The sequence below is a fragment of the Geotrypetes seraphini genome, chromosome 15 (genome assembly GCF_902459505.1).
Source record: "Geotrypetes seraphini chromosome 15, aGeoSer1.1, whole genome shotgun sequence".
Classification (NCBI taxonomy): domain Eukaryota; kingdom Metazoa; phylum Chordata; class Amphibia; order Gymnophiona; family Dermophiidae; genus Geotrypetes; species Geotrypetes seraphini.
The window spans coordinates 26,088,068-26,115,637 of record NC_047098.1 but is presented as its reverse complement, the minus strand read 5'-3'; the positions used below and the strand labels follow the sequence as shown (position 1 = coordinate 26,115,637).

The 27,570-nt window shown below is 43.6% G+C and overlaps 1 protein-coding gene across 6 annotated transcripts in view; it reads left to right on the top strand.

Annotated features, from left to right (window-relative positions):
* CASZ1 (castor zinc finger 1) overlaps positions 1-27,298 on the top strand; it is a 623,486-nt gene extending 596,188 nt beyond the window's left edge. For 4 of the 6 annotated variants that reach the window (XM_033921948.1, XM_033921949.1, XM_033921947.1 and 1 more), the window contains 6 exons: positions 2,184-2,382; positions 2,554-2,725; positions 13,080-13,228; positions 13,754-13,994; positions 16,007-16,288; positions 19,993-27,298. In XM_033921948.1, the coding sequence (XP_033777839.1) occupies positions 2,184-2,382; positions 2,554-2,725; positions 13,080-13,228; positions 13,754-13,994; positions 16,007-16,288; positions 19,993-21,095 (2,146 nt within the window). In that variant the 3' untranslated portion in view covers positions 21,096-27,298. The remainder of the gene's footprint in view (positions 1-2,183; positions 2,383-2,553; positions 2,726-13,079; positions 13,229-13,753; positions 13,995-16,006; positions 16,289-19,992) is intronic. The other 2 variants (XM_033921950.1, XM_033921951.1) reach the window with 2 other exon arrangements.
* Positions 27,299-27,570: the final 272 nt, after the last annotated feature.

Genomic DNA, 27,570 nt, shown 5'->3' with positions numbered 1-27,570 from the left:
TTTTCTACTTCTCCTAGTACATGGTGTACAATGACATGTAAACAGAAAAATTGGACAAAGAGTAGGCTGAACCACAAACAACATAGTGTGCAAACACCTTTATTGATTAGTTACCTGACGCAGCCGTGTTTTGGAGAGCACCTGCATCAGGGGTAAACATGCATATCTTGCCCAGCATATACTCAGACTACATTACATTACATTAGTGATTTCTATTCCGCCAGTACCTTGCGGTTCAAGGCGGATTACATAAAAGTTTACAGGAATAGCATAAGACTACCTCACTCACAGTGCTTCTGACATATGCCAGTCAATGGTGGATTCCTCCAAAGATCTTTAGGAATAAGCTCAAATTCATTACACAGTGTAGTGCCTTAAAGCAACTTCCTGAATATATCTCAATGCAGTGTTAAAAGCCTTTGGAATAGATCTCAGAAGTATCTCCTATGGATTCTGTTGCTTCACTTTCCACAAGATATGTGGCAGCTCGTCATATGGCTTTTCATGTGACTAATTTCATCATATCTTCTTTACTAGCAATCAGTTATCTATAATTATTTTAATTTTTAACTTCAATGAAATAATGGCAAAACTTAGCTTGTGTCAACATCGGGTGGGGACAGGTGCCTAAATCAACTTCCTGGCACTGCTTGTGATTTAGCCATCCCTTGTCCAGTTTTTCTGTTTACGGTTCACTAGTGCAGGACTAACCCTTTATATACTTTTACTTTTCAATGACGTGGGAAGACATGACTGAGGTGGAAATGGGCACTGGGATGATTACCTTGAGTCCCACTTGCTAAAATTGTGTCTTCATATCAACTAATTGTCTTATTTAGCTTTGGGTGGAGCAAAAGTATTGTGTAGCAATTGTTTCTGGGAGGTACTGGCTGGTGGTGAGAGGACTGTGGCACTGAATTTGGGAACGTGCTCATGAGAATTATTGTTGGAAGCCTTAGGAGGTTCTGCATCTGAGCAGTGTATTATGGGGAACAGTAGAACTTTGCTGAGGGTATGAGAATGTTCTGGATATTGGCTCAGCGGTACAGTCTGTGGGGAAGAGGCAGTGGCGTGCTAGAACTGTCTTGCACTGGCTCACGAGCCATTTGCTACGTTTTTAAGAATTTTGGGAGTCAGTTGATGAAGTAGCACTTCCTTCCCCCCACCCCCCAGTGATTACCTTAACAACTAACTCCCAAAATTTGGGCTCAAGCATCCTCCTGAATTCCCTTTTACCTTTGCTAGTGGGGGTTACTGAGCCCTGGCACCCAAATAAATAGACTTACACCACTCTCTGCTGCTTGTTTTCAGAGCATGCTGCTCGGAGCCAGAAACAAGCAGTGGGAAGTGGTTTCAATCCATTTACTACTGCTGTTCTCATTTCTATAGAGCTGCCAGACACACACAGCACTGTACATTACATTAACTATGTAAGAGACTGCCCGTACTTGACAGAGCATGCAATCTAATCAAACAAACAGGAAAATTGGGGTAAGAAATTACAGAGGGATTGACAAATAGACATGGGTACTTTACAGGTGGGACAGAGTTAGGAGCTTGTCTGTTTTAATTACATTTTAAGCTCTATTGAGCAGGGATTGTCTTTTTACATGTTAATGTACAGTGCTGTGTACATTTAGCAGCGCTATAGAAATGATAAGTAGTAGAAAGTAGTTTTCTAATGCAAATATTACATACTTTTCCTTGTGGGGGTACCAGCAATTTTCAGAATAAAAGTATGAGCATGCTTCCGTTTAGAAAATTGGTGCATGGAATGTCTGCTCTGACATTAACACTGGCGAATTTACTTAGCACCTTCTGGATTGTTTTATATGCATGTACAGTATTTCGAAAGTATATGCATAAATGCATACTTCTCTGTATCCCCGCCCCCCCCCCAGGCGTACCTCCACTCAGTTCAGATAAAGATATACATGTACAGACTATAGGTGCAGAATTTTACCCTGTACTGAATGCATAAAACACTGCTTTATTTGTAGAAATGGCTTTCAAAATGGTCCTTTCTGCTGTGAGTCCTTTGTAACTGTTTCTAGAGAGTGTCCAATAGGCTGCCTCCCTCCCTTTAATGGACTGTAATAGTTGGAGCAGTTAAGAGACTGGAGTAATTGGAAAGATTTTACTGATGGTCTCTGGTGGGTGGGGGGGGCTTTGTCCCTATATAGTGACCCCTGTCTGGCAACGGACTGTAAGTACGCAAACAAGTTTCACTTCCACTGTCTCTTTGGGAATTGCAAGTACGTTTGCAAGACCTCGGGCAAGGCGGAGTCCCACTGCTTGGATCACATCAACCCCAACAACAGCCTGGTGAACGTGCGTGATCAATTTGCCTACTACTCTCTGCAGTGTCTCTGCTCCAACCAGGTAAGGAGTTGCGGCCGGGATGGGGGGAAGTGGTGGGGAGGGGGGAGGGAGGAAGACTGATTAAATTACTTTGCTTTTTCTGCCTCTCCCTGCATGTCAGAGAGCTTTTGAGGTGAGGACAGAGGGTGCGGGATACTATGAGTATTAAAAAAATTTGTCTCTTTTTCTCAGCACTGTGAGTTCCGCATGCGTGGGCACTACCATTGCCTGCGCCCGGGCTGCTACTTTGTCACAAACATCACCACCAAGCTACCCTGGCACATCAAGAAACATGAAAAGGCTGAGCGGCGAGCAGCCAACGGATTCAAATACTTCACCAAACGCGAGGAGTGTGCCAGGCTGGGTAAGAGATTTCCCCCATCTCTTTTATGTACAGTATAAGGACTAATATTTGTGCCAGTGGGCTGAAGAGTTGTAAATCGGGTAAGGAACTTGTTGACTGGCAGGACGTAGTTCTCTAAATTTCTATAAATGGTGCTCAAAGTTACAGCGCAATTGGGCACGCAGTTATAGACTAGGGCGCTTAATTGGCACTCAATTGGCTACAGGTACTAGTAATTGACCTTAAGTGGTAATTACCCAAGGAAACAAACAGGAAAGCATTCTTCAAGATCCAAGATAGGCAACAAAACAGACCGATGATGATAAAAGTCCAAATTTATTCACCACATAAAAGCATAAAACACACACATACTTAAGAGCCGACATGGTCGTGTTTTGCCCTCACGGGGGCTGCGTCAGAGGCTATTAGAAACCAAAAGGAGTAGTTTCAGTGTGTCGCCTTAATGGTTAAAAGCTTTCCTCTATGCAGCAGAAAGTCATGATGAATCACACTGGGATCTGCTGTTTTTGTTGCTCCCATAAACACCAATTGGGAAAAAATTTATAATTATACGGCGTAAGTGACTTACGCCCCTATACTGTAAACTGAACACCTAATTTCTATGGCACACAACTCAAAAGGGGGCATGGTCTTGGGAGAGGCATAGGTAGGTCAATGGCGGGCCAAGCCATCGAGCACGATGTCATCAAGTATTGCTATTTAGGGGCCTTACTGCCAGTACTTGGGTACTTAAATTATGTAGTATCAGTTCTCCCTCCTGAAGCAGCAGTATTCCAAGAAACAAGTGGCCCTTGTCGAGGTCTTTGATCTTTCTGGCATGTTGTGGATTTATAAGTACAGGCCCTCCTCCATATTCGTGGGTTTAGGATTCACAACTTCAGTTGTTCATGAGACCCACCCCTGCCTTCCTCCCAAACCTCTCCACACCTTACTTTTAAAGCCTGGTGGGTCTAGTGGTAAGGTGTGGGCAGGCGCGATCTTCCTATGCTCCTGCCCCATGCAAAGCCACAAACAAAAATGGCTGTTGTGAGTTCCCATGGTCTGACGAGACTACAGCGGGAGCTCATTTTTGTTCATTGCTCTGCATGGGGCAGGAGCGTAGGAAGATCACTCCTGCCCTACTTCACCACTAGACCACCAGGCTTTAAAAGTAAGGTGTGGAGAGGGAGGGGGGGAGGGGGCAGAGTCAGCCCTAAGCAAGGTGTGGAGAGGTCCGGGAAGGAGGTGGGGGTGTGTCAGAGTTGACCCTAAAGTTATTCGTGGATTTTTCTTATTCATGGGCCAGCTTTGTCCCTAACCCCTGCAAATATGGAGGGAGGAATGTACTGTACTCTGATGTTCAGATTCTTGGAGGAGTAATTGCCATAAACTTTGGGATCTGGGAACGTGAGCTAAGGGGTTTTTTTTGTACTTCTGGGTAGAGTGGATTTTATCATTTGGAGCTTGAACTTTAAATAAATATTTTTGACTATAGTTTACTGCTAATGTGGTGATAGTGCTGGTTTGGGTTTATAAGTCTGGGTTTTTGAAGAACGGGGGTTTTTTTTTTCTCCAGTTGGAGAATGGAGGGTTTTTGCTGTTCTGTTTTTCCTGATTTCTTTTAAGCAGCCAGTGAGGACAAGTGGGTCTCCTATTTGAAAATGGGAGACTTATATTAGAGTCCGCTTTGGAGCTATGAGGCTTAATTTTATTATTTTTTTTATATATATAATATTTAAACCCTGGCATGTTCCTACATTGCAGTAATTTAATTGCAAACTTTATTTAGTATTCTGTATTAACTTTTAGGGTAAAAGTTTACTCCCTTATATTTTATACTATACAAGTACTTAGGCATTAGCATCGATCCCAGCCTTTGAGCTGACATAAGCACCCACACCTAACTTTAGACGTGAAAATGTAGATGTATGCTAGTATTTTATGAAGGAATTACCATTATACAATTGCTGCTTAGCGCCAAAATGTTTGGCGCCTGATTATATCCGACCTTTCTTGAATTTACCCCCAAGTGTTAGATAGTGAAGTCTAGTCTGTTGAAGGCAAAGCGATCCCTTGAGTTGATTCCAGGAGTTGATACCAGGACTGCTTTTTAATATCTCTGTTTTTGGCTTTGCTATGGGATATAAGAATAGCCTTACTGGGTCAGATCAATGGTCCATCAAGCCCAGTAGCCTGTTCTCACTGTGCCCAAAACCCAAGGAATAGCAATATTCCATGCTACCAATCCAGGGCAAGCAGAGGCTTCCCCCGTGTCTTAATAACAGCCTATAGACTTTTCCTCCAGGAACTTGTCCAAACCTTTCTTAAAACCAGCTACGCTATCCGCTCTTACCACATCCTCTGGCAACGCGTTCCAGAGCTTAACTATTCTCTGAGTGAAAAAAAAAATTTCCTCCAATTGGTTTTAAAAGTATTTCCCTGTAACTTCATCGAGTGTCCCCTAGTCTTTGTCATTTTTGATGGCGTGAAAAATCGATCCACTTGTACCCGTTCTACTCCACTCAGGATTTTGTAGACTTCAATCCTATCTCCCCTCAGCCGTCTCTTTTCCAAGCTGAAGAGCCCTAACCGTTTTAGTCTTTCCTCATACGAGAGGAGTTCCATCCTCTTTACCATCTTAGTCACTCTTCTTTGGAATCTTTTCTAGCGCTGTAAGACCTCACCTTGAATACGGCACTCAGTTCTGGAGGCTGCAACTTCATAAGGATATTGAAAGGACAGAGGTAGTTCGTGGAAGGGAAGACTTGCAAGGCAAACCCTACAAAAATGAGACACTGAAAAAGTCCCTTCACTGAGAAGAGAAGGGATGGGAGTATATGATGACAACTGAAATATTTGGCAGGCTTCAGTAAAGAACTAGAAGGTGAATTCTTCCACAAAAGAAGAAAATTAAAAATGTTGGTCATGATGTGAAGCTATGGAAAGAAAGGTGCAGAGAAAACATGAGTTGATGCCTTACTCGGCAGATATGGTGACAGTCATCAAACAACAAAAGCAACAACAGAGATGACAGAAAAATGATGTACTCTAGTGATGTTCAAGAGATACATTTGATTGGTACAGTAGAATGACTCCACACGAATCGTGTTTTGGCCGCAAAGATCTACCTCAGGAGTCTAAATCTGGAGAATAAAATGGAAACACTGACATTTTGTTCTGTTCCTTTGTGACATGAATTGAAAATCTCTTGAGACAGAACAGAGAGGTGAAGGACTGGTGGGAGCAACAGACAAAAGCCATGACAGAGGGGAAAACTTGGAACATTGGTGGAGGATGGCTGGCTATGTGGTGGGGAGGGGGGTGGGAGGATGGAATGGGTTAGGGCAATGGGAGCTTTGGTGCTCATATACGCAATGTTGTGGATTCATTTTAGTTTTGGCAGACTAGTCAGCTCAATTGATCTTTCTCTGCCATCGTTTGCTATGTTACTGTGTGAGAGTAGAAAAGAGCTCCCTGGGACAGGTAGCAGAGCTAAGAAGTGTGGAGCATTGTGGGACTCCAGAATGCTCGGGGAGTATAAATGGCAGGAGAGGGCAGGTTACTTAACAGAAGCTGTAACCTGACCTGGTTGCACTCCCCAGCTGAGGGTAAAATGATTCAGAGAGGATTTTCTGCAGGTAGTCAAGTGTGTACCAGTGACAGCTGGGAGCAGAGTCAGATTTAAGGTGTTGGCAGTAGCAGGATCAAAGAGCAAGAGGGAGGGGAGGCCCCTCCCCACACCCCCAGTGATCATAGAGCATGGATCTCTAAAGCAAGCTGAATTGGGGTCCTCTTTAGCCCAGTTATTTGTGCCATAATTCTATAATCTTTCACACCCAGTTTTATGCTTAGCACACAAGTTGTGTATGCAAATTATTGAATAGTATTGAATATGTGCATACCTTAATAGCTGCTAACCTGCATTAGCAACCAATAATAAGCTATAATGGGTGTGTGTTGGCAATAATTTGCAGTTACATATACAACTGCCCTTTGAATTTTGTGCACACAATTTGTAGAATACTAAGTACACAACTGCAAGGGAGTGTGGATCTGGGAGGGGTCTGGGCAGGTCAAGGGCATGCCTAGCACGGGTTACAGAATACGAACAGCTAGGCACCCAACAAACAGTAGTTAAGCATGAGTAGGGTTACTATTTTTCAGACACATGCCCCCGCCCTGTTCTACCTCCGTCCCCGCCCTTTTCTACCCTGGCCCCGCCCAGTTTTGCTCCAGCCGCTCCCGGTTCAGCCTCCAGCACTGCCTCCACAAAGCACCTCTCTTCTTTCCCAACAAGCTCCGGCATTGTCTGCAGGGCCTGGAGCACGCGCAGATGTGTGTGACCTCATCCGTACATGCTGAGATGCCCTCCAGATGTGGCTGGAGCTCGTCAACGCTTTCCAAAACCCAGACAAACGCCGGGTGCCTGAACAGTCCTCTAAAAAGAGGACATGTCCAGGTTTTTCTGGACATCTGGTCCAGCTGGCATTATTGCTCATGCCTAAAGTTAGGTGAATAACTGCAGATTTAGGTTAGTTCTCTAAAGTACATGTGTAATTGCTGATATAAAATTTTCATTTAGTGCACAGCATCCAGGCATCTAACTTTAGACAATCTGTAGGGAATTTCCCTTTGGTCTCTTAAAAATATGGTGCCCTGTGCCTGAATCTATGCCTAGTGGGAAGAAATCGAAACCCACAGATGGTGGTAAGGAAAGAAGAGAGTTGATGACCAGATGAAGTGGCCAAGGCTGCAAGATAGTTTAGGTTAGAGCAGCGTTAGCAGGAGCAAGTGAGCAGGCTGGGCAGGCAAAACCGGGTCTCAGTTGCCAACATGTACTGTTCTGCTGTGAAGTTTTTCATTACTTGCTCCAGCTTTGTGTAGGCAAAATTAAAAACCAGACAAAAAACAAGAGATTAGAGGATAAGAATCACATCACTTGGATAGAGTTCCCAGAGAAGAGCTTGGCTTGTGTGAGGAAGAGGAAGCTACAAGCTTGGAGATCCTGTTAGTGCGGGAAAGGGTGATGCCCTTCATCTTCTTTGGGCAGGTGCTTTTTTGGTAGTTTCATGAGATATTAAATCCTTTCAGTTTCTCCAAGGTCCAAATTGGGGATGGACAGCCTCCACAGCCCAGTCAGGTTTTCAGCATTTTCCCAAGGAATTTGCATGAAGATCTATTTGCATACACTGCGCTACTGTATGCAAACAGATCCCATCCATATTCATGGGGGAATTCCTGAAAACCCAATTGGGTTGTGGCCCTCGAGGACCATGGTTGCCCACCCCTGCTCTAAATAATAACGTGTCTCTTACAAGATTAGGTCGTAGGTCATTTCCACCCTCTCTATACCAAAAAGTGTATGGCCCAATCCTTACATTTGGTCTTAGCCAGAAAAACTGCAAAGTAGTCATTTTTAGGAAGAAGTAGGATAAGGTGGCTGAGGACTGCTGTCAGATTTCTGGTTTGCTGAGTTTTGTTTGTCAGTTAGGTCCCTTAACCCTCCATTGTCCTAGGTACAAATAAATGCCTGTATGTAATATGCACTGTAAATTGCTTGATTTCACACAGAAAGGCAGTATATCGGATCCTATCCACTTTTCCCCTTTCCTTCCCCCTTAATAGGTGCATACTTTTGACTTGATGTGGGTTGTAAAAGGAGTGATAGACTTGTCACCTCTTGACTGCCTTGTTCTAACATACATTCATGAGGAAATTGAGCAAGTTTAGCAAGACTTTTCTGTGTTTTGGCCACTGTAATGGGGTGGCCAGCTAGTTCCAGATTCACCCAACAAGGTTAATCCAGTCTTAGGTTTACCCCATTGCGTGTAAGGACTTGTACTTCTGATTCCTCAATTACATTTCCTGAGAAAAGTAAGACTAAAAGTCCTTGCATGCGATGGAATAAACCCAAGGCTGAATCAACCTTGGTCAGTTGGTAACCTAATGGCCATTCTCAGATCTTAGGCATTGGTAAGAGACTCTAGGGTGAAGGATAAATATTCTCCCCTGAAAGATAAATAAAGAGTGGACAGGCTCCTTTGCAAACCCTTCGCATTTTGCTGGTAGGGAGCTTAAGAAAAGCTGCCCATAGAACAGCCGGAGATTGTATAGACCAAGCCACGGTTGGTGTTTCATGCGTCCCTCACCTCTGTGTTATCATTAACCGCTCTTTGTCCCATTATTCCCAGCAAAACAAAAAAATGTCAACTGCCAAAGGAAAAGAAGAAAAGGCAAAAACACTCCCCTTCAGCTATTAATTCGTAAAGAATTTATGCTGGAGTGATAAGCTGGCGGGGGTAACCATGACAACAGGTGTCAACAGACACTGGACCGTACCCTGTCTCAGTTTACAAATGTCAGGAGATCTGGCAGTTGCTGTTATTTACTCAAGTTTTGGTGTTTCAGGTGATAGGCCTGGGCTAAACAAAGCTGGCACATGACAGATTGCTGTGTGCAGTGTCTGCTTGCCATGGTGATGGACGAGTCTTCACCTGCCCTGTTCTGATGCTTTCTTCCACCCTCCCTCCCCCCCCCCTGCTCCTGTTTGATCTCAATTCCAAAGTACAACATCAACGGCTGGAAAGAGACAAACGCTAAAAAGACATAGAAAAGGAGCCCTCGCCATTGGAGGCAGGCCCACATTTTTCCAGAGTTTTGTTGGAAAGGAGGTTCAGCTTAATGAGAGGAAGCCACCTCTTTTCTATTTCTTCACATTACATTTGGCCTTCCTGATGGGCAGATAACGCAGTTTATGTGTCCTAATTCTGACCCTCTCCTTCTCCATCAGTTCTGTAGCTTCAAATTAGTGACTTCTGCTTCTTGTAGGCCCGTCCCTGGTCCTTCAAAGGGAAGGGAGGATACCGGTGGATATTAGGTACTTCTTGCTTCAGATTGATTTCTGAGAAAAGCTGATAGGCTACAAGGGCAATTCTGTAACTGGGTGCATTCAATTAGGCACCCCAAAGATCTTATTCTATAATGGCTCTGCATGCCTAGATTCCATTATAAAATACTACACTAGCATAATCCAGTATCCACTGTGCCTCCTTATACCATAAAACAGATTTAATTGCAGTTATGTAAATGTGGCAGGATTGGGGTGTAGCCCAGGGAGGGGGGGGCCTTGAAACTGGGTTCAGGCACCTGGCTGGCGGAGAGTCCCTAAGCCCTGCCAGCAGAAGCGCTCCTCCACCCACGTAGCCATCACATTCTCTGGTCTCCCCCACTACCACCATGCATGCCTGATTTCCATGACACTGCGCACATATAGGATAGTCTAGCCCCCTGCAAATGCTCAGTTTTGTGGAAACCAAGCATGTGCTGGAGGGGGGGAAGGCCTGGCATGATGGCAGTGACCGCTACACAGGGAACATGTAGCCTGCAGGTGGAGGAGCACGTCCACTAATGGGGCTTGAGGATCCCCACTGGTTGAGGCATATGGGGGTTGGGGGGGGGAGAGGAGAAGAGCAGTGACAGGGCAAAATTTTATGCCCCCTCCCCAACCTGACATTTGGCTATGCACCTGGTACATAGCTTTGCGAATACTGCAAGTTAATGCATGTAAGTAGAAGCCCCCACCCACAGATACAGCCCTTTGCTTTGACATGCTAGGCATCTTACCCAACCTTACAGAATAGCACTTGGGCAACCTGCTGGCACTCAGTGGCATAGTAAACCCCCCCCTGAGCTCTGTCTTGGTGGGGGTGCTGGCACCCGTCCTCCCCACTGCCGCTCGTGCGCGCCCCTTCCATTCCCACATATCTCTTTAGCGTTCCCAGCAAGAGCAGCCCCCAAACATGACCTTATCCCCACTCAGTCCCCAACCCCAACCATAGAAGCCCCTCCCATGTCCTAATAAGCCTCCCTGGGTCTACCTTAACTTCCATGGTGGGCAGGAGTGAAGCCCACGTGCTCTTGCCCCTAGTGGCTCCGGCTTAAAAATGGCAGCTGCAACCTCTAGCAATTTATTCTCAGGTAGTCTATTTCATATATATTCATTTGGGGTATCTTAAAAACATGGCCTGTTTGTGACTTTGAGGCTTGAACTCCTACTTCCCTAACCTAGTGGTTGTAGGGAACAATTGTGAGAGGGGGTGATCCAAGTTTCCAGGTTTAATAGCTATTTGATATACCATCTAGCAAGTCATAAATTTTGTAGTAAAATATAACTTAAAAGGAAATAAAAATAATATAAGAACATAAGCAATGCCTCTGCTGGATCAGACCTGAGGACCATCTTGCCCAGCAGTCCGCTCTCGCGGCGGCCCTGGACCTGTGTAGTAATCCTCTATCTATACCCCTCTAACCCCTTCTCCAGCAAGAAATTGTCCAATCCTTTCTTAAACCCGGTTACCGCACTCTGCCCTATTACGTCCTCTGGAAGCGCATTCCAGGTGTCCACCACACGTTGGGTAAAGAAGAACTTCCTAGCATTCATTTTGAATCTGTCCTCTTTCAACTTTTCCGAATGCCCTCTTGTTCTTTTATTCTTTGAAAGTTTGAAGAATCTGTCCCTCTCTACGCCGTTCCTGATCTTGTAAGTCTCTATCATATCCCCTCTAAGTCTCCTCTTCTCCAGAGAAAAGAGACCCAATTTCTCCAATCTCTCATAAAATAAAATAATATAATTGGGTTTTAAAGACAAACATGAACTAACATAGACCAATAGGATAAGAACTCAGAGATAAAAATTTAAAAAATGGGAGGGAGGGGAAGAAAGAGGAGTACAGTAGGATGGGGATACATTCTTAAGAAGCGTTTGACAAACGCATCGGCAGAGAATGTCAATCTCTGATGGAGGAGTCTAACCTCAGGTGTTGAAGGCGTCTTTAAAGAGTGAGGTTTTGATTGTAGATCAGAATTTTTCCAAGGAGGATTCTAATCTAATGTCTAGGGGTAGGGCGTTCCAGAGCGGTAACTGAAAAGATTGTCTTTCGGGTGGTATCATAAAATGTCTCGCGGATGGATGGGATTACTAGTAAATTCTGATTGTTGGATCATAGCGTTCTGCAGGAAGAGTATGGAATTAGACGTTTATCGATGAAGGCTGGAATATTTGTACGTTTAATTTTGAAGGTAAGGAGAAGTACTTTGTAAGTGATGCAATGCGTAATGGGTAGCCTAACGAGGGGACGCACAAGTTAGTTCACGTTCTAAGTCTGCAGAAAGGAACACCAGTAATCAATAGGACAGAAGAATTGGGACAAAAATTACCAACCCAATCCATGGAGCCAACAACCAAGAGTCAGCTCACAGTGGTTGGCCCAAAATGCTCTCTGAAACAATGAAGTCTTTAATCCTGTCCTAAATCTTAAATAAGTCTGTTCAGGATGTAGAACTGCTCGGAGTGTTTTGTAAAATATGTTTGTACATACATATAACTGCGTCTGCTTTTGCAAAATGTGTGCGAAAGCATTTCTGTGCTACTGGGATTTGTTTTGAGAGCCTAGTCTAAGACACATAGGTGCCCATATTTCCTCTATCAAACAGGCGTGGGTTTTGGAAATGTTCGAAGACAACCTGTTTATAAATCTACCACCAGAGACGGCAGTTTTCAAAGAGTTTTCCATGAAAAAAATAGCTGTTTACCCAGAGAAAAAGGCCCACTGGAAATTGTCCTTCCTTCCTGAATGCAGATAAAGGACTCAAATTGTAGAACAGAAATATTTGTAATTCTCAACTAAATATGTTGATTTCTTATTTGAACTCTGCTTAGACTTCATTTGGAAAGGAGCAGACTATAATTACATAGAACACAATAGAGCAGCACATTACATTTACACAGGAAGGGAAAGGGGGAGCAGGCATAAGACATAAAAATTGTCCTACTGGTTCAAACCAAAGATCCATCTTTTTAGTATCCTGTTTCCTAAAAGTGGCCAGTCCAGTCAAAAGTACCTGGCAGTATTCCGAAAAGTAGCAAGATTTTGTGCTACCTCAGGGATAAGCATTGACTTTTCCCAGGTCTGCCTGAAAAAACAGTGTATAGACTTTTCCTCCAGGAGCTGTTTTTTTTTTTTTGTGTGTTTTTTTTTAATACCCTGCTATGCTAACTGCTTTTACTACATCCTCTGGCATGGAGCTTTCATTTTTGAAAGCCATGTGTGTACTTCAGATGATGTGCTTGGATCTGCTTTAAAACAAGTAGAAATGCATGTACTGAAAATCCAACCCATTTCTGCATTTTCAAAGGGAGACTTCAATGTGGAGTTTGCCCTTTGAAATGAGTTTGCAGGCCCTGTGTGGAATTTTAAAATTGCCCTCATTGTGTACAGAACTTGGATTAAATCTGACTAATTATAAAGGAGATTTATAAGTTTATTGCATTGAAATTAAATCTTTCCATTTCACTGTCTTCCATTTCAAACTGCAGGATGCAAGTATAACCAGGTGAACAGTCACTTCCACTGTATTCGCGAGGGCTGTCAGTTTTCTTTCCTGCTGAAGCACCAAATGACATCACATGCCCGCAAACACATGAGGAGGATGTTGGGGAAAAATTTTGACCGGGTTCCTGGTCAGGTAGTTTTCTGAAGGAACTTCTTCATTCAGCTGTGTACTTCCCATTTCATACATGGGGGAGGGGCTTGATGATGCAATGTGGAGGATGGGATCTGAAAAGAGATGCAGAGCTTGGGGGGGTGATTGTGGTTATGGAAGGTGTAGACTTGGGCAGGAAACAGGGATTGCTAGGAGGTAAAGTGCAGTATATAAGGGGGGCTGACAGAAGACACAGCATCTAGAACAGGGGTGGGCAACTCCGGTCCTGGAGGGCCGGAATCCAGTCGGGTTTTCAGGATTTCCCCCAATGAATATGCATTGAAAGCAGTGCATGCAGATAGATCTCATGCATATTCATTGGGGGAAATCCTGAAAACCCGACTGGATTCTGGCCCTCGAGGATCGGAGTTGCTCACCCCTGATCTAGAAGTATGGGGCTTTTGGGATGGAGGGAGAGTACTGATGGGAGATAGAAAGTTGGTAGAAGGGACAGTTTATGAAGATGTAGATCTTTATTGTAAATATGTTCTTCATTTTTTGCTGTAGGTTCTTCCTCACACTTCACTTAATGAAAATCTTTCACATATCAGCAGCATGGCACCAAGTCCAGCTTCTGGAGGGACCCCAAGTTCCTTTCACACAACACCCCAAAGTATAATGGACACTGAAACAGATGAGTACTTGGACTACACAGGGGCAGGCAGCCCAGGTGGCATTTCCTCTGAGTCCTCAAATTTGGATCGCAGCTGTACTAGCACTCCTGTGGGCAATGAGAGCACGTCAGCAGGTGAGGCCACCTCCTGGTGCCACTGAAGAGCTCTGAACGTAGGCCCACTTAACATTGGGTTTCCAATGAATCTGTGATACAGGTGCAAGCAAGCTATACATAAAGAGCTTTCAAAATTTTAAACAAAAAAAGTCCCTTGCCTGTGATCTGGTGCAGTATTTAAGCAGGTTTCCTCCATGTGTGACTTGTAGAAGTATATACCCTGACCGTCACATGATATTTTGGTGTGTTTTGGTTCTGTTAGTGGTACTGTGTAACAATCTGACATGCACTTATTTGCCTCTTTAAGCTTGAACTCAAGGTGAGTTATAATTGGGCATAGTCGCTATTTCCCTTCCCCAGAGAATTTACAATTTAAGCTTTGTATACGACACTTGGTAGACTTAGACAACTTGCCAAATATTAAAACTTTGGTTTTGCTAGTTCTCAGCCTCCTGCTCTAACCACTGGGGCTACTCCTCCCTTTCATATCCTGGATTCAGATTTGCCCACTTATTGTAGACTGGAAATGATTTCTAAAATGTAGGGGGGGTCTGATTTTTCATAGGCCACTATCATTGGGCAGCAGGAGGATCAGTGCTGCCTAATGATGTCCACTTCAGATGCAACAGGTACATTTACATAAATCAATGAAAAGTGTGCTCCATATTCTAGAAGCTGAAGGCACTTGAAGTACAAAGCATCTTACTTATTCTCCTCAGTTCATCAGAGTTTAGGGGTCCCCTAGGGGGGTTCTTTCCCATAGCAGGAGCCAGTGATGCTGCTCCCTCCCCACTGACAGCTGACAGCTTGGTTTGCACCCACTTACACAACTCATATTTTAGCTTCTAACATCTGTCTCTAAAGGAAATGGCCACCCCTTCCTCCCCAAGCCTCTCACAACATCATGTCCTCCTGTTACCTCATTGTGCACTTTGTAGTAATTTTGATGATTCCTTTTGCCTAAAAGTCCTCAAAGTTGTCCAGAACCCCAAGTGACCTGCAGATCTGGGTGCAGGATTTTTAAAAAAAAAATTTTTAACAGCTCTCAGACTTGAATTGTGAATCGGAGCTTGCTACATCTCTTGAGCTTCTTAATTTTTTGCCTTCTCTCCTTTCTTGGTTTTGAGAGCTGTGGGTGGGTCCCTATTTTTGTCTTTGGTCATGTTTGAAACGAGAAAGGGGCAAAATAAAGCATGCCCAAGCAGAGAAGGCAGCACGTAACTGGCAGAGAGAGACTGATGGCTTGAAACTGGAATCCCTCCCATATTGCTAACATTCTCCTAGAGTAGAAAATTGAGGTGAAAATACACTAGATCCAATATCATATAGGATCACATATAACACAGTTGAGGGTTAGACCCCTTTTTTGTGTTTTTTAACATATTATATCATACACTCCCATATTACACAGATTCACTTAAAATATAGTTGGGTGTCTTGGACCTCAACATTAAATGGTGTCTACATTTATCTGTTGAAAAATTGGGGTTCCTGTCTCTGTTGAAATCTTAAATGCAGATTGGCAGCAGAGATGAAAACCACCTAGGTCTGAAACACAGACTTAGCAGTCCCCTTGCTCCTCAGAGTCTGAGATGACGGCTTCGTGTTTGAATAAGTGCCCCTTACAGATTGGGGGTTTCTGAGCTCTAGAAGAGGTGGACCTGTAAGACTGAAGAGTCTTCCTGCAACCTTGCTTTGACCCTGGAATATGCCCAGCACAATGCAACCATTAACATCTTAAATCACCAGCATTGGTAGCTCCAGAATTTTGCGAGGAACAGGGCTGTACAGGTTGTGAGTGAAATCCCAGCAGAGCTGCATATATACAGATCACTGTTGTTGGGGAGGGGAAATGAGAGAATTTCATGACCCACCTGCATGCTCTCATCTTCTGTCACGCTTATTCTCAGTGTACTTTCCATTCTCATCGTATTTGCTTTCACTATTGGGTTTCTCATTTCGGTTCTTTTGTTTCCTGTTTGTTTTTTTTCCTTGTTTTCTTGTTTTCTGCATTTCTTCACATTCTCCAGGCTGCCTGGTTCCTACTGCTGCCACAGATGATGTCACTGCCCACAATGCACCACAGCCTCCACCACCGCCTCTGCTTCAGCCTCCATCTTTCTCTCAAGCCTTGCTCAGGTCGCCCCTTCCTTCCCTCCCATACCTGCTATCTCCATCTTGTCTTTCCTACTCTCTGCTCAGTGCCACGTTGGGAGCCAGCAGGGGTATTGTCATGCCAGCCAACAACACGCCAATCATAGCTACACCAGCTCCTGCAACAAGTGATGTCCCTCTCGTTCAGGATGCGGCAGGTACTGTAGGACTTCCATGTACCTCACTCTGAGCTCAGTATGTTTCCCAGTCACACAGGGACCTCCTTGAGGGTCACTGCCTTTGTTTATTTTCTGGGCCATAGGACTTTATAGTATTTTTAGATTTCTTAAATGCAAACTTTGTTGTAATATTATCCTTGCATTAGACCTGGGGTGGGGGAGACATACAGTAGATCACTATTACTGTCCTTATCTCCATCTTGATGAGGAAAAATGAGACATGCTAAGAGAAGAGGACAAAGAGGAGGGAGATTTGAAAAGTGAAATAATTGGTAATAAAAAAATTGATTTTTAATGGCATGGCCAATTACTATAAAAACACGGACAAGTAGAAAAACAAAAAAATAGAAAACAAATCTTGCATCAAACACTTCTACTCAGAAAATAAATTATAGTACAGGTATCGCCTTAAAGAACATAGAGTGTGTTATAAAGGCCTGAAGTGACTGAAAATAATCCAAAAAAAGGAAACTGCAGAGATGATGTACAGAGAAGTCAGGAATTCAGTTAAAAGTCAACAAATCAAGTTTCAAGTTTATTAAAAAAAATTTTATACTGCTTATTCAAATTTCTAAGAGGTGTACAGCAATAATAAAAGAGAAATCATTAAAAGAAACAAAACCAATTAGTGTTAAAATATTATACAATACGGTATCAAGTTAGTAGACTTTAACATAAATACATATACTGACTGGATACAATTAGGAAAGTAGGACTGAACTACAATAATTTAAGATAAAGCACACTTAGGGATAAAACAACAGGTAGGGAAAGGGTCTGTAGTTAATTTAGTCCTAAAAAGGACAGTTTTATCCTCAAATAAAAATGTTTTGAGTTTGGTTTTAAACTGCTTTATTGAGGTTTCCACACGTAAGTGATTGGGCAATGAATTATTAGATCGCAACGTATTAATTAATTTCAAACACGGTACAACTAAAAGGTTTTGTGATATGGAACGAAGAGATTTAGCGGGGTGATAAGAAATAAGCAGTCTATCAATAAACTCTGGTTGGCTGTATGAACGAGTAGAAAATGTTAATAGTAGAATTTTATAACTAATTCTGTGTTCAATAGAATGTTGTATTCCAAATAATGGTTCTTTATTGAATAACACCGGGACCTGACAGTCCGTGTTTCGATGAAACACTCCTTCCTCAGGGGTCCTATAGTAAAATATGTTGAAATAAAGTAAAATAAACTTACAAAGTTCACATGGAGTAGTGACTTAGAACAAGATGAAAAAGTAGCTAAGAAGTGAGATGATGGAGTGGAAAAAGACCAATGGAATTATGCAAATGAAGGACAAAACAACAGTGACCGAATATGGCAAAAAATGTTGTCCTGAGAACACAATTAGAAAAAAAGACCAAATACACCCCTAAAGTGTGTGGAACAATAACACATATGGAAATAATCCAACCACCTCATATGTTAAATACAAAACATCTCCTGTGTGAGCGCGCACACAAAGTGAAAAAGTGAGGAGGAAAAAGCCTCAGCACCCGACCACCTCCCTGCCAAAAACGGGTAGATGGTGTGAATGCGGCAATCACTGGCATAAAAATCCTCCCCACTAGGAACCGCGAGTGGCTATTTGCAATGCAATTCAATCTAAACCAAAACTACAAACTTATCTGTCAGAGGAGATCTGGCCAATTACCATGCCATTTAATCAATTAAAAAAAACCCAAAAAACAATTTAGCTGCACACTAATTTAAGTTAGGCATTGCTAGGTATCCGTGATTAGGGCATCTAGTGGTACCATTTATAGAATCAGGCCCCTTGTCTCCAGTAGTAGTATCCCAGGTAACAAGTACTTAGAGGGAGTGGATGAGAAACAGGGGTGACCCGTCAAAAGCGCTCCGGACATTGGCGTGCCGACAATCCCGCCCCAACATTTGCGTGCAGGAGAAATGCGCACCGCCATATTTTCTTCTTTTCGGCCTTCCTGTTTGTGCTCTGAGGGGGTAAACCCCCCAATGCACTTCCGCTCTCATTGGGGGGGGGGAAACCCCCCACTACACTTTAAACTCCTGGTCTCTTCGCACGAACTACAAACTTCAAATTTTCTGTTCTCGGGGGGGTGGGACCCCCCCCCCACTACAATGAAGGGGATGCCGATGCACACCATTGCCCCAAACAACCCTCTACTCTGTTTACAATTTGGCCCCGACCCGAAGGAAATACAGCGGCGTGCATTTCTCCTGCGTGCAAATGTCGGGGCGGTATTGTCGGGACGCCATTGTCTGGCGCGCTTGGTTCACCAAAACAGGATGTCTGCAGGTTCTTTGTAGCTTCAGAATCTCCCTGTTTTCTAGCAGGCAGGGTTTAGGGATGCATGAGACCCACGGTGACATCCTCGATAGTTATGTTACATAGCACAACAAGAATAATGGAGATTGTTTCCTGAGTGCTGTGTGCTCCCTTACCGCATTAATTAGCGGCATGAGTTACTGCTCCTGTGCTGTATAGCTCAGCTCTGCTCCCCCTCTAAGCTTTGCCTTCTCCAAGCTACAATGAACTCTGCTGTGGTTATAATAGGAAAATGCCCCTGAAGCTGGCTGCCCTGGCTGTCTAGTTCTGTTAGGGCTTGAGAGATGGCTGGCAGCAGGGAGATCTCCTTAGCGCAGAGAGTGATGGTAAGCGCCAGGAAGAGTGATAACCAGAGGTGAAGCCATATAGGCATGGGTAACTGGGTAAGACTGGCTGAATCAAAGGTATTTAGATTTAATTCAAAGTGAGTTACAATGAGGTACAGTAGATACCTGAGCTTCTTTAGACATGTTCCGCATACCTGCTCTGTTCCATATAACATGATTGTGAACAGGATATGTTGCTATTTTATGATAGAATCATGGCTGCGGCTGTCTGCTTGTATTTGTTCAGAAACTGGAATCTTAGCAGTAATTCTGACTGGACATGGGTCTGTTCCTGTCTAAACTGAAGGAGCTGAAATCCTGAGTAACAAATCAGATATAACTTTTCATTACTTGTATTCCTATATCTAGAATTGGGTGTCAGGTCAAAAGCGCGCCGGGACAAAGGCGCAAGCAGACAATTGAGAGCAGCACGGAGGCACGCGCCGAAGAAAATTACTGTTTTTAGGGCTCCGACGGGGGTGTGTGTGGGGGGAACCCCCCACTTTACTTAATACAGATCGCGCCGCGTTGTGGGGGTGTTGTGGGGGGCTTGGGGGGTTGTAACCCCCCACATTTTACTGAAAACTTCACTTTTTCCCTGTTTTTAGGGAAAAAGTTAAGTTTACAGTAAAATGTGGGGTGTTACAACCCCCCAAACCCCCCACAATGCCAGTGCGATTTGTATTAAGTAAACTGGGGGTGCTCCCCAACAAAAACCCCCGTCGGAACCCCTAAAAACAATAATTTTCTTCAGTGCGCGCCTCCGTCTTGTGCTCAGTTGTCGGCGCGCGCCTTTGTCTTCCGCGTTGTTGTCTATGAACCCTAGAATTGTGTTAAAAATAAAGACTCTCCAATATTCTAAAATTTCACATTGTGCAGCTAAACTGTAAGCAAAAAAAACATTGTAGTATGCCAGGGAAGTCTGTTAGCCCCTAAGCTTCTTTTCTGTTACCAGGAAGTTTTCACCTGGTGCCTGTTCTCATCAGCGACACTTTGTCTTTTTTTAAATTGGGTTACAAGCTGATCTTCTCTTTCCTCTTTAGGTAACACCATCACTATGCCGACTGCTTCTGGTGCCAAGAAACGCTTCTGGATTATCGAAGACATGTCGCCCTTCGGAAAGCGACGGAAGACTGCATCCTCCCGCAAAATGCTGGACGAAGGCATGATGCTGGAGGGTTTTCGCCGCTATGACCTTTATGAGGATTGCAAAGACACGGGCTGTCAGTTCTCCCTGAAAGTCACCCATTACCACTGCACTCGAGAGAACTGCGGCTACAAGTTCTGTGGACGGACGCACATGTATAAGCATGCCCAACACCACGACCGGGTTGACAACTTGGTACTTGATGACTTCAAACGCTTCAAATCATCACTCAGTTGCAATTTTGCCGATTGCCAATTCTCCGGCAACAGCACACACTTTCACTGCCTGCGCTGTGGCTTCCGCTGCACTGACAGCACCAAAGTGACAGCCCACCGCAAGCACCACGGCAAACAGGACGTAATCAGTGCTGCTGGTTTCTGCCAGTTCAGCTCCAGTACAGACTGTGAGGTTCCTGACTGCAAGTACAAACTCAAGTGTTCCCACTTCCACTGCACCTACCCCAGTTGCAAACACACCGTGGTGGGCATGTCCCAGATGGACTCTCACAAGCGAAAGCATGAGAAGCAGGAGAGGGGGGAACTGCCAACAATTTCTCCTGGCCCAGAGGTGCTTTCCCATGCTGGCATGGAGTATGATACTCAAAACCCATCAGTCAACCTGGACAGCTCCTTAAACCTAAGCACTGACACCAACACCTCCCTCTTCTTCCTGCAAAATGCTGCTGCTGGCATTGGCCTCAGCGACTCCCTCGACCTGAGCAAGAAGCTGCAGGAGCCAGTGGGCACGGTGCCCAATGAAGAGATGCTGGAGAGTCTGGCAACCAATTCTGGCGATGCTGATGATGACTCATCCCAGGATGAGGATGAGGAGGAAGATGAGGAGGAAGAAGAAGAAGAAATAAATGAGGAAGACGATGAAGAGGAGCTGAACACAGATTCCGAAGAGTCACTCCCTGACCCTGAAGGGAATGGAGAGAGTGCTCATACTTCCAATAACGAGGGCAGTGCTTCCAGATCACCTGCAGACCCCTCATGCTAGAAACAAAATACTTTTATTTATGAAAGGCTCACCCATGAACAAACAGAAAGTGAAGGCAAACAGAGAGAGAAGCAATTAACTCTTTTTAGAAAAGAGGAATGAGAGCAAGCAGAGAAGGGGATACAGGCGATAAGCAGTTTATTATGCAGATAATAAAAACAAGATGAACTCTCTTAAAGGACAACAATGCCAGGGGAACACTTGCAACCCCCGGTTCTCCTGTGTGTGCGTGCGTGCGCGTGTGTATGTGTGCTCGTGTGTCTGGGTGCATGCTTGATTCTTAACAGTCTTTATTTTAAATTATTTTCTTTGTTTATTGTTCTTTTTTTTTTTTTTTTCCTTGAGTTTTTGGTATCTAATACTAAATCTCAGATCCTGTGATGAGGTTAATGATTGAAGTATATGGAAGGAATTTCTTCACTCCAGGGAAAGGCTGAGAAGGGGGTTAGCTCTTTACTAAACATGCAGGGAAGGGAGGGGGTATTTATTTTACAGCATTAAAGAACGGCACCCCTCTGCTCTTCCAGCTCCCTTCCAGCCTGACTTTATTTTATAAATATTTATGTAGGATTATTTCCTCTCTACCAAGATGCTCCCTTTTAATTTATTTATTATTGTTTTGGCTGAATGAAGGGAAGGGGCAAGCGACAAAAGACAGTGTCAAATCAGGAGTAGTTAAAAAATATATATATATATTGGGGTTGGACCCCAGCACTGCTGCTGGGCTTGTTGGCTAGGGAGACTTCTATACATCCCATCTCAGGAAGTTTGAGGAAAATAGTCTCTGGGCCAGTGGGAGAACTCAGAATAAGACCTAACGATTGCACTCTCAGTTTATGAGAGTTTGAAAAGAAACCTAGTCCTAGTTGTGTGAGGAAAGAGGCTGTCGTGATCCTCACAAGCCGAGGCAGAAATTGGATGGAGAGAAGACTGGCTGTGTTCTCTCTCCAAAAATGGATGAACTGGGCGGAGATTGGTCTACCTGAATTTGTAAGAATAGAGAGGAACGTATGAATGTACTCTGGCCTCAGGGCTTTTCTTTCACAACACTGCAAGTAATGTCAGTGGCAGAGTGTAAAAAGGGAAACTATGATTTATTGGCAGGGAAGTGGAGGCAGCTAGGCATCTCAGAAGATGGTTTGTGACTCTCCTTTGCGTGTAGCTGTCTAATTTGATTCTGGTTCTAGAAGCACCTTTTAGGACCACCCCTTGGTCCTGGAAAAAGTTGCATATATTCCATAAGATGGTAAAACATCATCCAAGAATCAAGTTTACATGCCAAGCTTTGCCGTTTCCTGGTAGAATGACAGAAACAGGCAGTGCGTGCCATCCTTTCCCACCCAGCCTTCCGAGGGGACAGGGTAAGGCCGAGGGTGAGATTTGGAGTCGAGCACAACCTCTCTGGAGCAGGTGGTGATGGCAGTGGCTCAGGCCTTTCTTTGCAGCCTTGGTGATTCTGGATCTCCCAGGAATCTGCTCTCCATTCTTATTCCTGGATAAACTTTTTTTGTATTTATTATATTGTACAAAACCAAAACAGTTTGAAAAGAAGCAAAGTGTTTGTGCTGAGCTGCTGCGACCTGGGCCTGTTCTGTGCTCCGCTCTGGCTTTTCATGGCTCAGACACACGTGGATGAAATGTTCAATTATTGTTAAAAAAAATGAAATAGAAAGTTGTACAGTATTTTTTTTCTGTAAAGGTTATATATAGAACAAAAAAAAAAAAAACACAAAAGTTTGCAGAAAGCTCTTGTCTGGCACTTGCCCCCTGTGCCCTCTCTCAGAGAGACTGGCCCAGCTGACAATAAGACTTGGTTAATGTGTGCAATCCCTCCTATCTTTTGTAATTATATTTTAGGTTTTAGCAATTTATTTTTAAAGGAGCCTAGAAGTATCGATTTTTGGGCTGCTTCACACCTTAGCACTGATGTGAACTGCGTGATTCCAACTTTTAACTTGAATTTTGTAGAAACCAACATAATGTGCAGATTGTTAATATAAGTTTGTAGTTAATTTAATTTTGGGTTTTTCTCTGTGTGCTTTTTTTTCATTTAGGAGTTTTTATTTTTCTCTTTGGCTTTTTTTTTTTGTTGTTGTTGTTCACTTCTGTTAGCGGTAGCTTCTTCCTTGATCTCTGGGACCCCTTAAACACAGATGCTTCCACTAATAAACTGGGGTTGATGGAAGACTGACACTGGCAAAACATCTTGCCTTTCAGTGCCATTTCACCTTCCCCCACCTCCTCCCTCAGTTGCAAAGTGCTATTGCCAGACATGAAAGAGAAGCACAGTACCAGGTGAAACAGTGTTTGGACAGTTGCATTATGACCGCTCCACCTCCACATCCATACTTATGGCCATATACCAGTGCCACTAAGCAGTGTGGCGTCTGAGAAAAAGAAGCACTCCATCACAATTAAGTGCTGTTTCTACCATGGCACCGCCTGGGGCTCGGGCACACAATCTTACTCCTCCTTTGTCTTGATCACTCCATCTTTCTCTCTTTAGTTTCCATATCACTTCCCTTCCTTAGTATCTCGTCTCGCATCTCTGTAGGGTTTCTTTCTTGTTTCAGTTCCTGTTTCTTCTATTCCTTTTTCTTGGCTTCCTGTCCCATCTCATCTCTCTACTGCCTCCTTTCCCATCCTTCCACCTTTTACTCCTTGCCTCTGCCAGCCTGCCATTTCCCTTTCCATCTTAACCATCGATATCTCCTGTCTCTTCCCCATTCGCTCTTTTTTCCTTTCTCCATGTTACAGAAACTGCCCCTTGTACTTCACACATTCAGCAGCCAGGAGGTGCTTATGTGCAGATTTTGCAGGCATTGCAGCAAAGGGACACAGACTTCCAGCCATTCTTCCTGCCAAAGCCTGGAATACGGGTTCTTAACCAGTGGTGCCCTCATCAAGCTCTTATAATTTCTGACAATTTATTTAAACTTTCTAAACAGTCTGATGCAGAAAGCTGTGGGTAGAGTTACACACAAATGTCTGCTTCCACCATTGAGTGTAATAGCATGGCGTAGTTAATTTTATTGTACACAGAAGTTACATGCAAATCAGGCAGAGCCTACCAGATGCATGTACACAAAGGTTTTACAGTAAGCGTGGTGGCTTGTGTGCATTTCAGAACAAAATCAAAAGTATCCCCACACCTCAGCACCCATTCTTCTGTACATATAAATCCGCCTTGCAAAAGTTTCTTGCATATAGACCCCTGGTTCAGTGCCTGATCTTGAGTCAGTTGGACCACTGTAACATTGTTTACTTGACAGGAACGCTGAAAAACTTGCAGAGAGTACACATTGTTCAAAAGGCAGCGGTAAGATTAATTTTCAAGCTAAAGAAGTCTGATCCCATCACTGCCTTCTTTTGCAAATTGCGCTGGCTTCCAGTGGAGGCTTGGATTGAGTTCGGATGCTTTTATTTTATTTATTTCTAAAATGTATAGACTGCCTGTCCCTAAGCGGTTCACAGTAAAACATTTGCACTAGTTCCATTCAAAATACATAAAAACCATCTTCAGTTACAACACAATCACATACTAGCAGTATCCCTCGCAAACTGGGAGGTAATATATTAGCAAACTATGCTACATTAAATCATCGTAATCACATTCAAGATATCCTGACCAACTTGCAGCATGAAATTTAAAAAAGGCCTCAACAGTTTTCTAAACTTTAACTAGTCAGAACAGGTCCTCAGGATGCCGGGAAGATGATTCCATAATTTCACTCCTGCCACAGTCATCATTGCTATTTTAAATTTAATATATCGGACAACATTTTCCTTCATAGAGATCAGTCTCATAGTACCTTCTGACCTCAACGCCCTCCCCGGCTGATACACCTCCCACAAATTCCGATGAACGTCTTAAAATAGACCCTTTGAGCCACCGGGAGCTAATGCAATTTCTTTAACACCGGAGTAATGTATTCTCTATGTGGAATACCCCAAATCAGCCTAGCCGCTGAATTCATCAGTTGTAATGCCTTACATTTGACCTTCGCCAGGCCCAAATAAAGCATATTACAGTAGTCTAAACGAGTCAAAATCGGTGCTTGAACCACTGAGCGAAAATCATATGGAAGGAGCATAGGTTTTACTCTATAAAAAGTGTCTACAACTGCGTGTATCCACCCTGGATCGCCCTGAGAACCTGACTTCCCACGGAAAGAGCGCAATCTAAACAAACACCCAAATTCACAATCTCTCTCTTAACCTGCAAACTCGTACCATGTGCCAGTAATTCGGTTGGAAGGTTCTCTACCTCATCCTCACTCGCAATCAGGGCCGGATTTAGATGAAAAGATGCCCTAGGCTATTCCCTTTCACCTCCCATTTTTAAGTTTGTAAATTACATGAGAGATAATAAAATACATCATTACTGTGATATATATCAATATGTTAAATGAAACATGTTGTTATTGGTACTAACCTTTATAAAAAATGTGACACGGATCTTGAGGCCCTAGGCTGAAGCCTAGTTAACCTATAGGAAAATCCGGCCCTGCTCGCAATCATTACTTTTGCTTATTTGGACTTACTCCCACCCTTACGAATTCATTTTCTAAACATACTAGATGTTCACATGCCAATTTCACTTTTCCATCTGTACAAGGATGCAAATTTAAAAAATTCCAACAACGTCTTTTATCCTGGGACAAAGATTTAAATTTCTTAACTACGGCTTCCAGTACTTGTGTTTTTCAAATGCCTTCAGAAATCTAAGTATCTGTTCACCAAGTATATAGGAAACTTAAGTTATTTAATTCAACTGTAACAACTCTCTCTTTTGTAAACCGCATAGAGCTTCACAGTCCTGCGGTATAGAAGTGGAATGTTATGTTATAGAACTTACGGACAGGAGAGCAGGAACTGATATGTGTGGATACTTGTTTTATTCAGAAATGTGCACAAGGACAAAGGGATTGAGGGGTACAGATAAGAGCAGTGGAAAGTTTAGAGATAAGTGTTGAGGTAGGCATAAAATTAGTCAAGGACCGCAGATCAGGCAATATGCCTGATGGGCCACCGCGTGAGCGGACCGCCGGGCTAGATGGACCTCTGGTCTGCCCCGGCGGAGGCGACTACTTATGTACTTATGTACCTCCCATCAGTCTTTTAAGCTTGAAGGCACTTCTGGTTAAAGAAGACAAAACTGGCAGTTAAATCTTAAAAACTTGACATTAAATCTTCTCCACTTACCCTTCTCTGCCTGGAATAATGTGTGGCCCTGTCTTCATCAGTTAACACCTGCACTTATTCCCTCTCTGCATTGGCTGGCCATTAATGTTTGCAGTGCCCATGCGCGCGCGCGTCGTAACTGGGTGGATAGGCTTTCTGCATCAGCCCAGAGTGAAGGCACTTATGACAGTAGTATAAGCGTGCCACTGTAATATTAATGACCAGTTAGCAGCAGTCAGTAGTCGCTAGTGGACAGGTGGTGCAGGAAGAATTGGTTTCACGGCTCAATTAAAGGGATGTGGGAACCAAGAAAAGGTTAAGAACCCTTACGCTGGAGAAATGAGTGAGTGAAAGAGAGAGCCCTGTATCCTTTCAGCTTCAGCCCCAGTAAAGGATTGCTGAATTTATGCTGTGCATCTCTGCACCGTACAGGGTCCTTTGATGATCAAACTACCATAGCTAACTCCCAACTCGCACCTAAAAATCTGAAAAAGAAAACGTTTGGCTCATTCTGGTAGCTTGCCAATTCTGGGCATTTGCATCTTCGTACACCTTTGACTAGGCCTCTCAATGTGTCCATTTGAACCTTTGCTGGGCCTCTCATGCCCCATCACTGTGGCTGGGCCCAGACTTTATTCTTTTCCACACCTGGCTGGGCCCATTGACTGTATCTACAACCCCCCTGACTGTTCTTTTAGAGCCCTGCCTGGGCCATTGACTAGTTGTTTTCTTCTGAGTTGTGACTGGGTAAAATGAGGTGTGCCTCTGCTGCTCAGTGTAATGTGCTGAGGAAGACCTAGAAGTACCAGAGGGGAAAGTACAGAGACAGATGGCCCTTTGCTGCTGAGGATAGCTCCGCTGAATGGATCCAGTTCTTCACAAAACTGGATTATTCATCAATGCCTCAACTGAAAGCAAAATTAATTGACACTGTAGCAAAAGGAGAAACAAACAAAAAAAAAAAAAAAGAGGAGAACGAGCTGTAATATTTTGAATGTTGGTATTGCACACTAGGACTATAAGCCATCTCTAGCTCATTTTCAAATTCAGTGTATTGTTTTTATTTTATTTTTCTGTGGAAACAAAAAGCACGACCCAGCGAGGCTCATTTAATTTTATATCTCTATATCGATACAGATATAAAATTTAAAAGAAAAAAAACTGCAAAACGTGAGCGATTGAAGAGAACCATTTGCCCTGAGTACTTGAATTGGGCCCTCAGTACCTTCGTTTTAAGAACTGAATATTTTTCCACTTGAATTTAGTGCTGTTAGAAATTTAATATATGTGT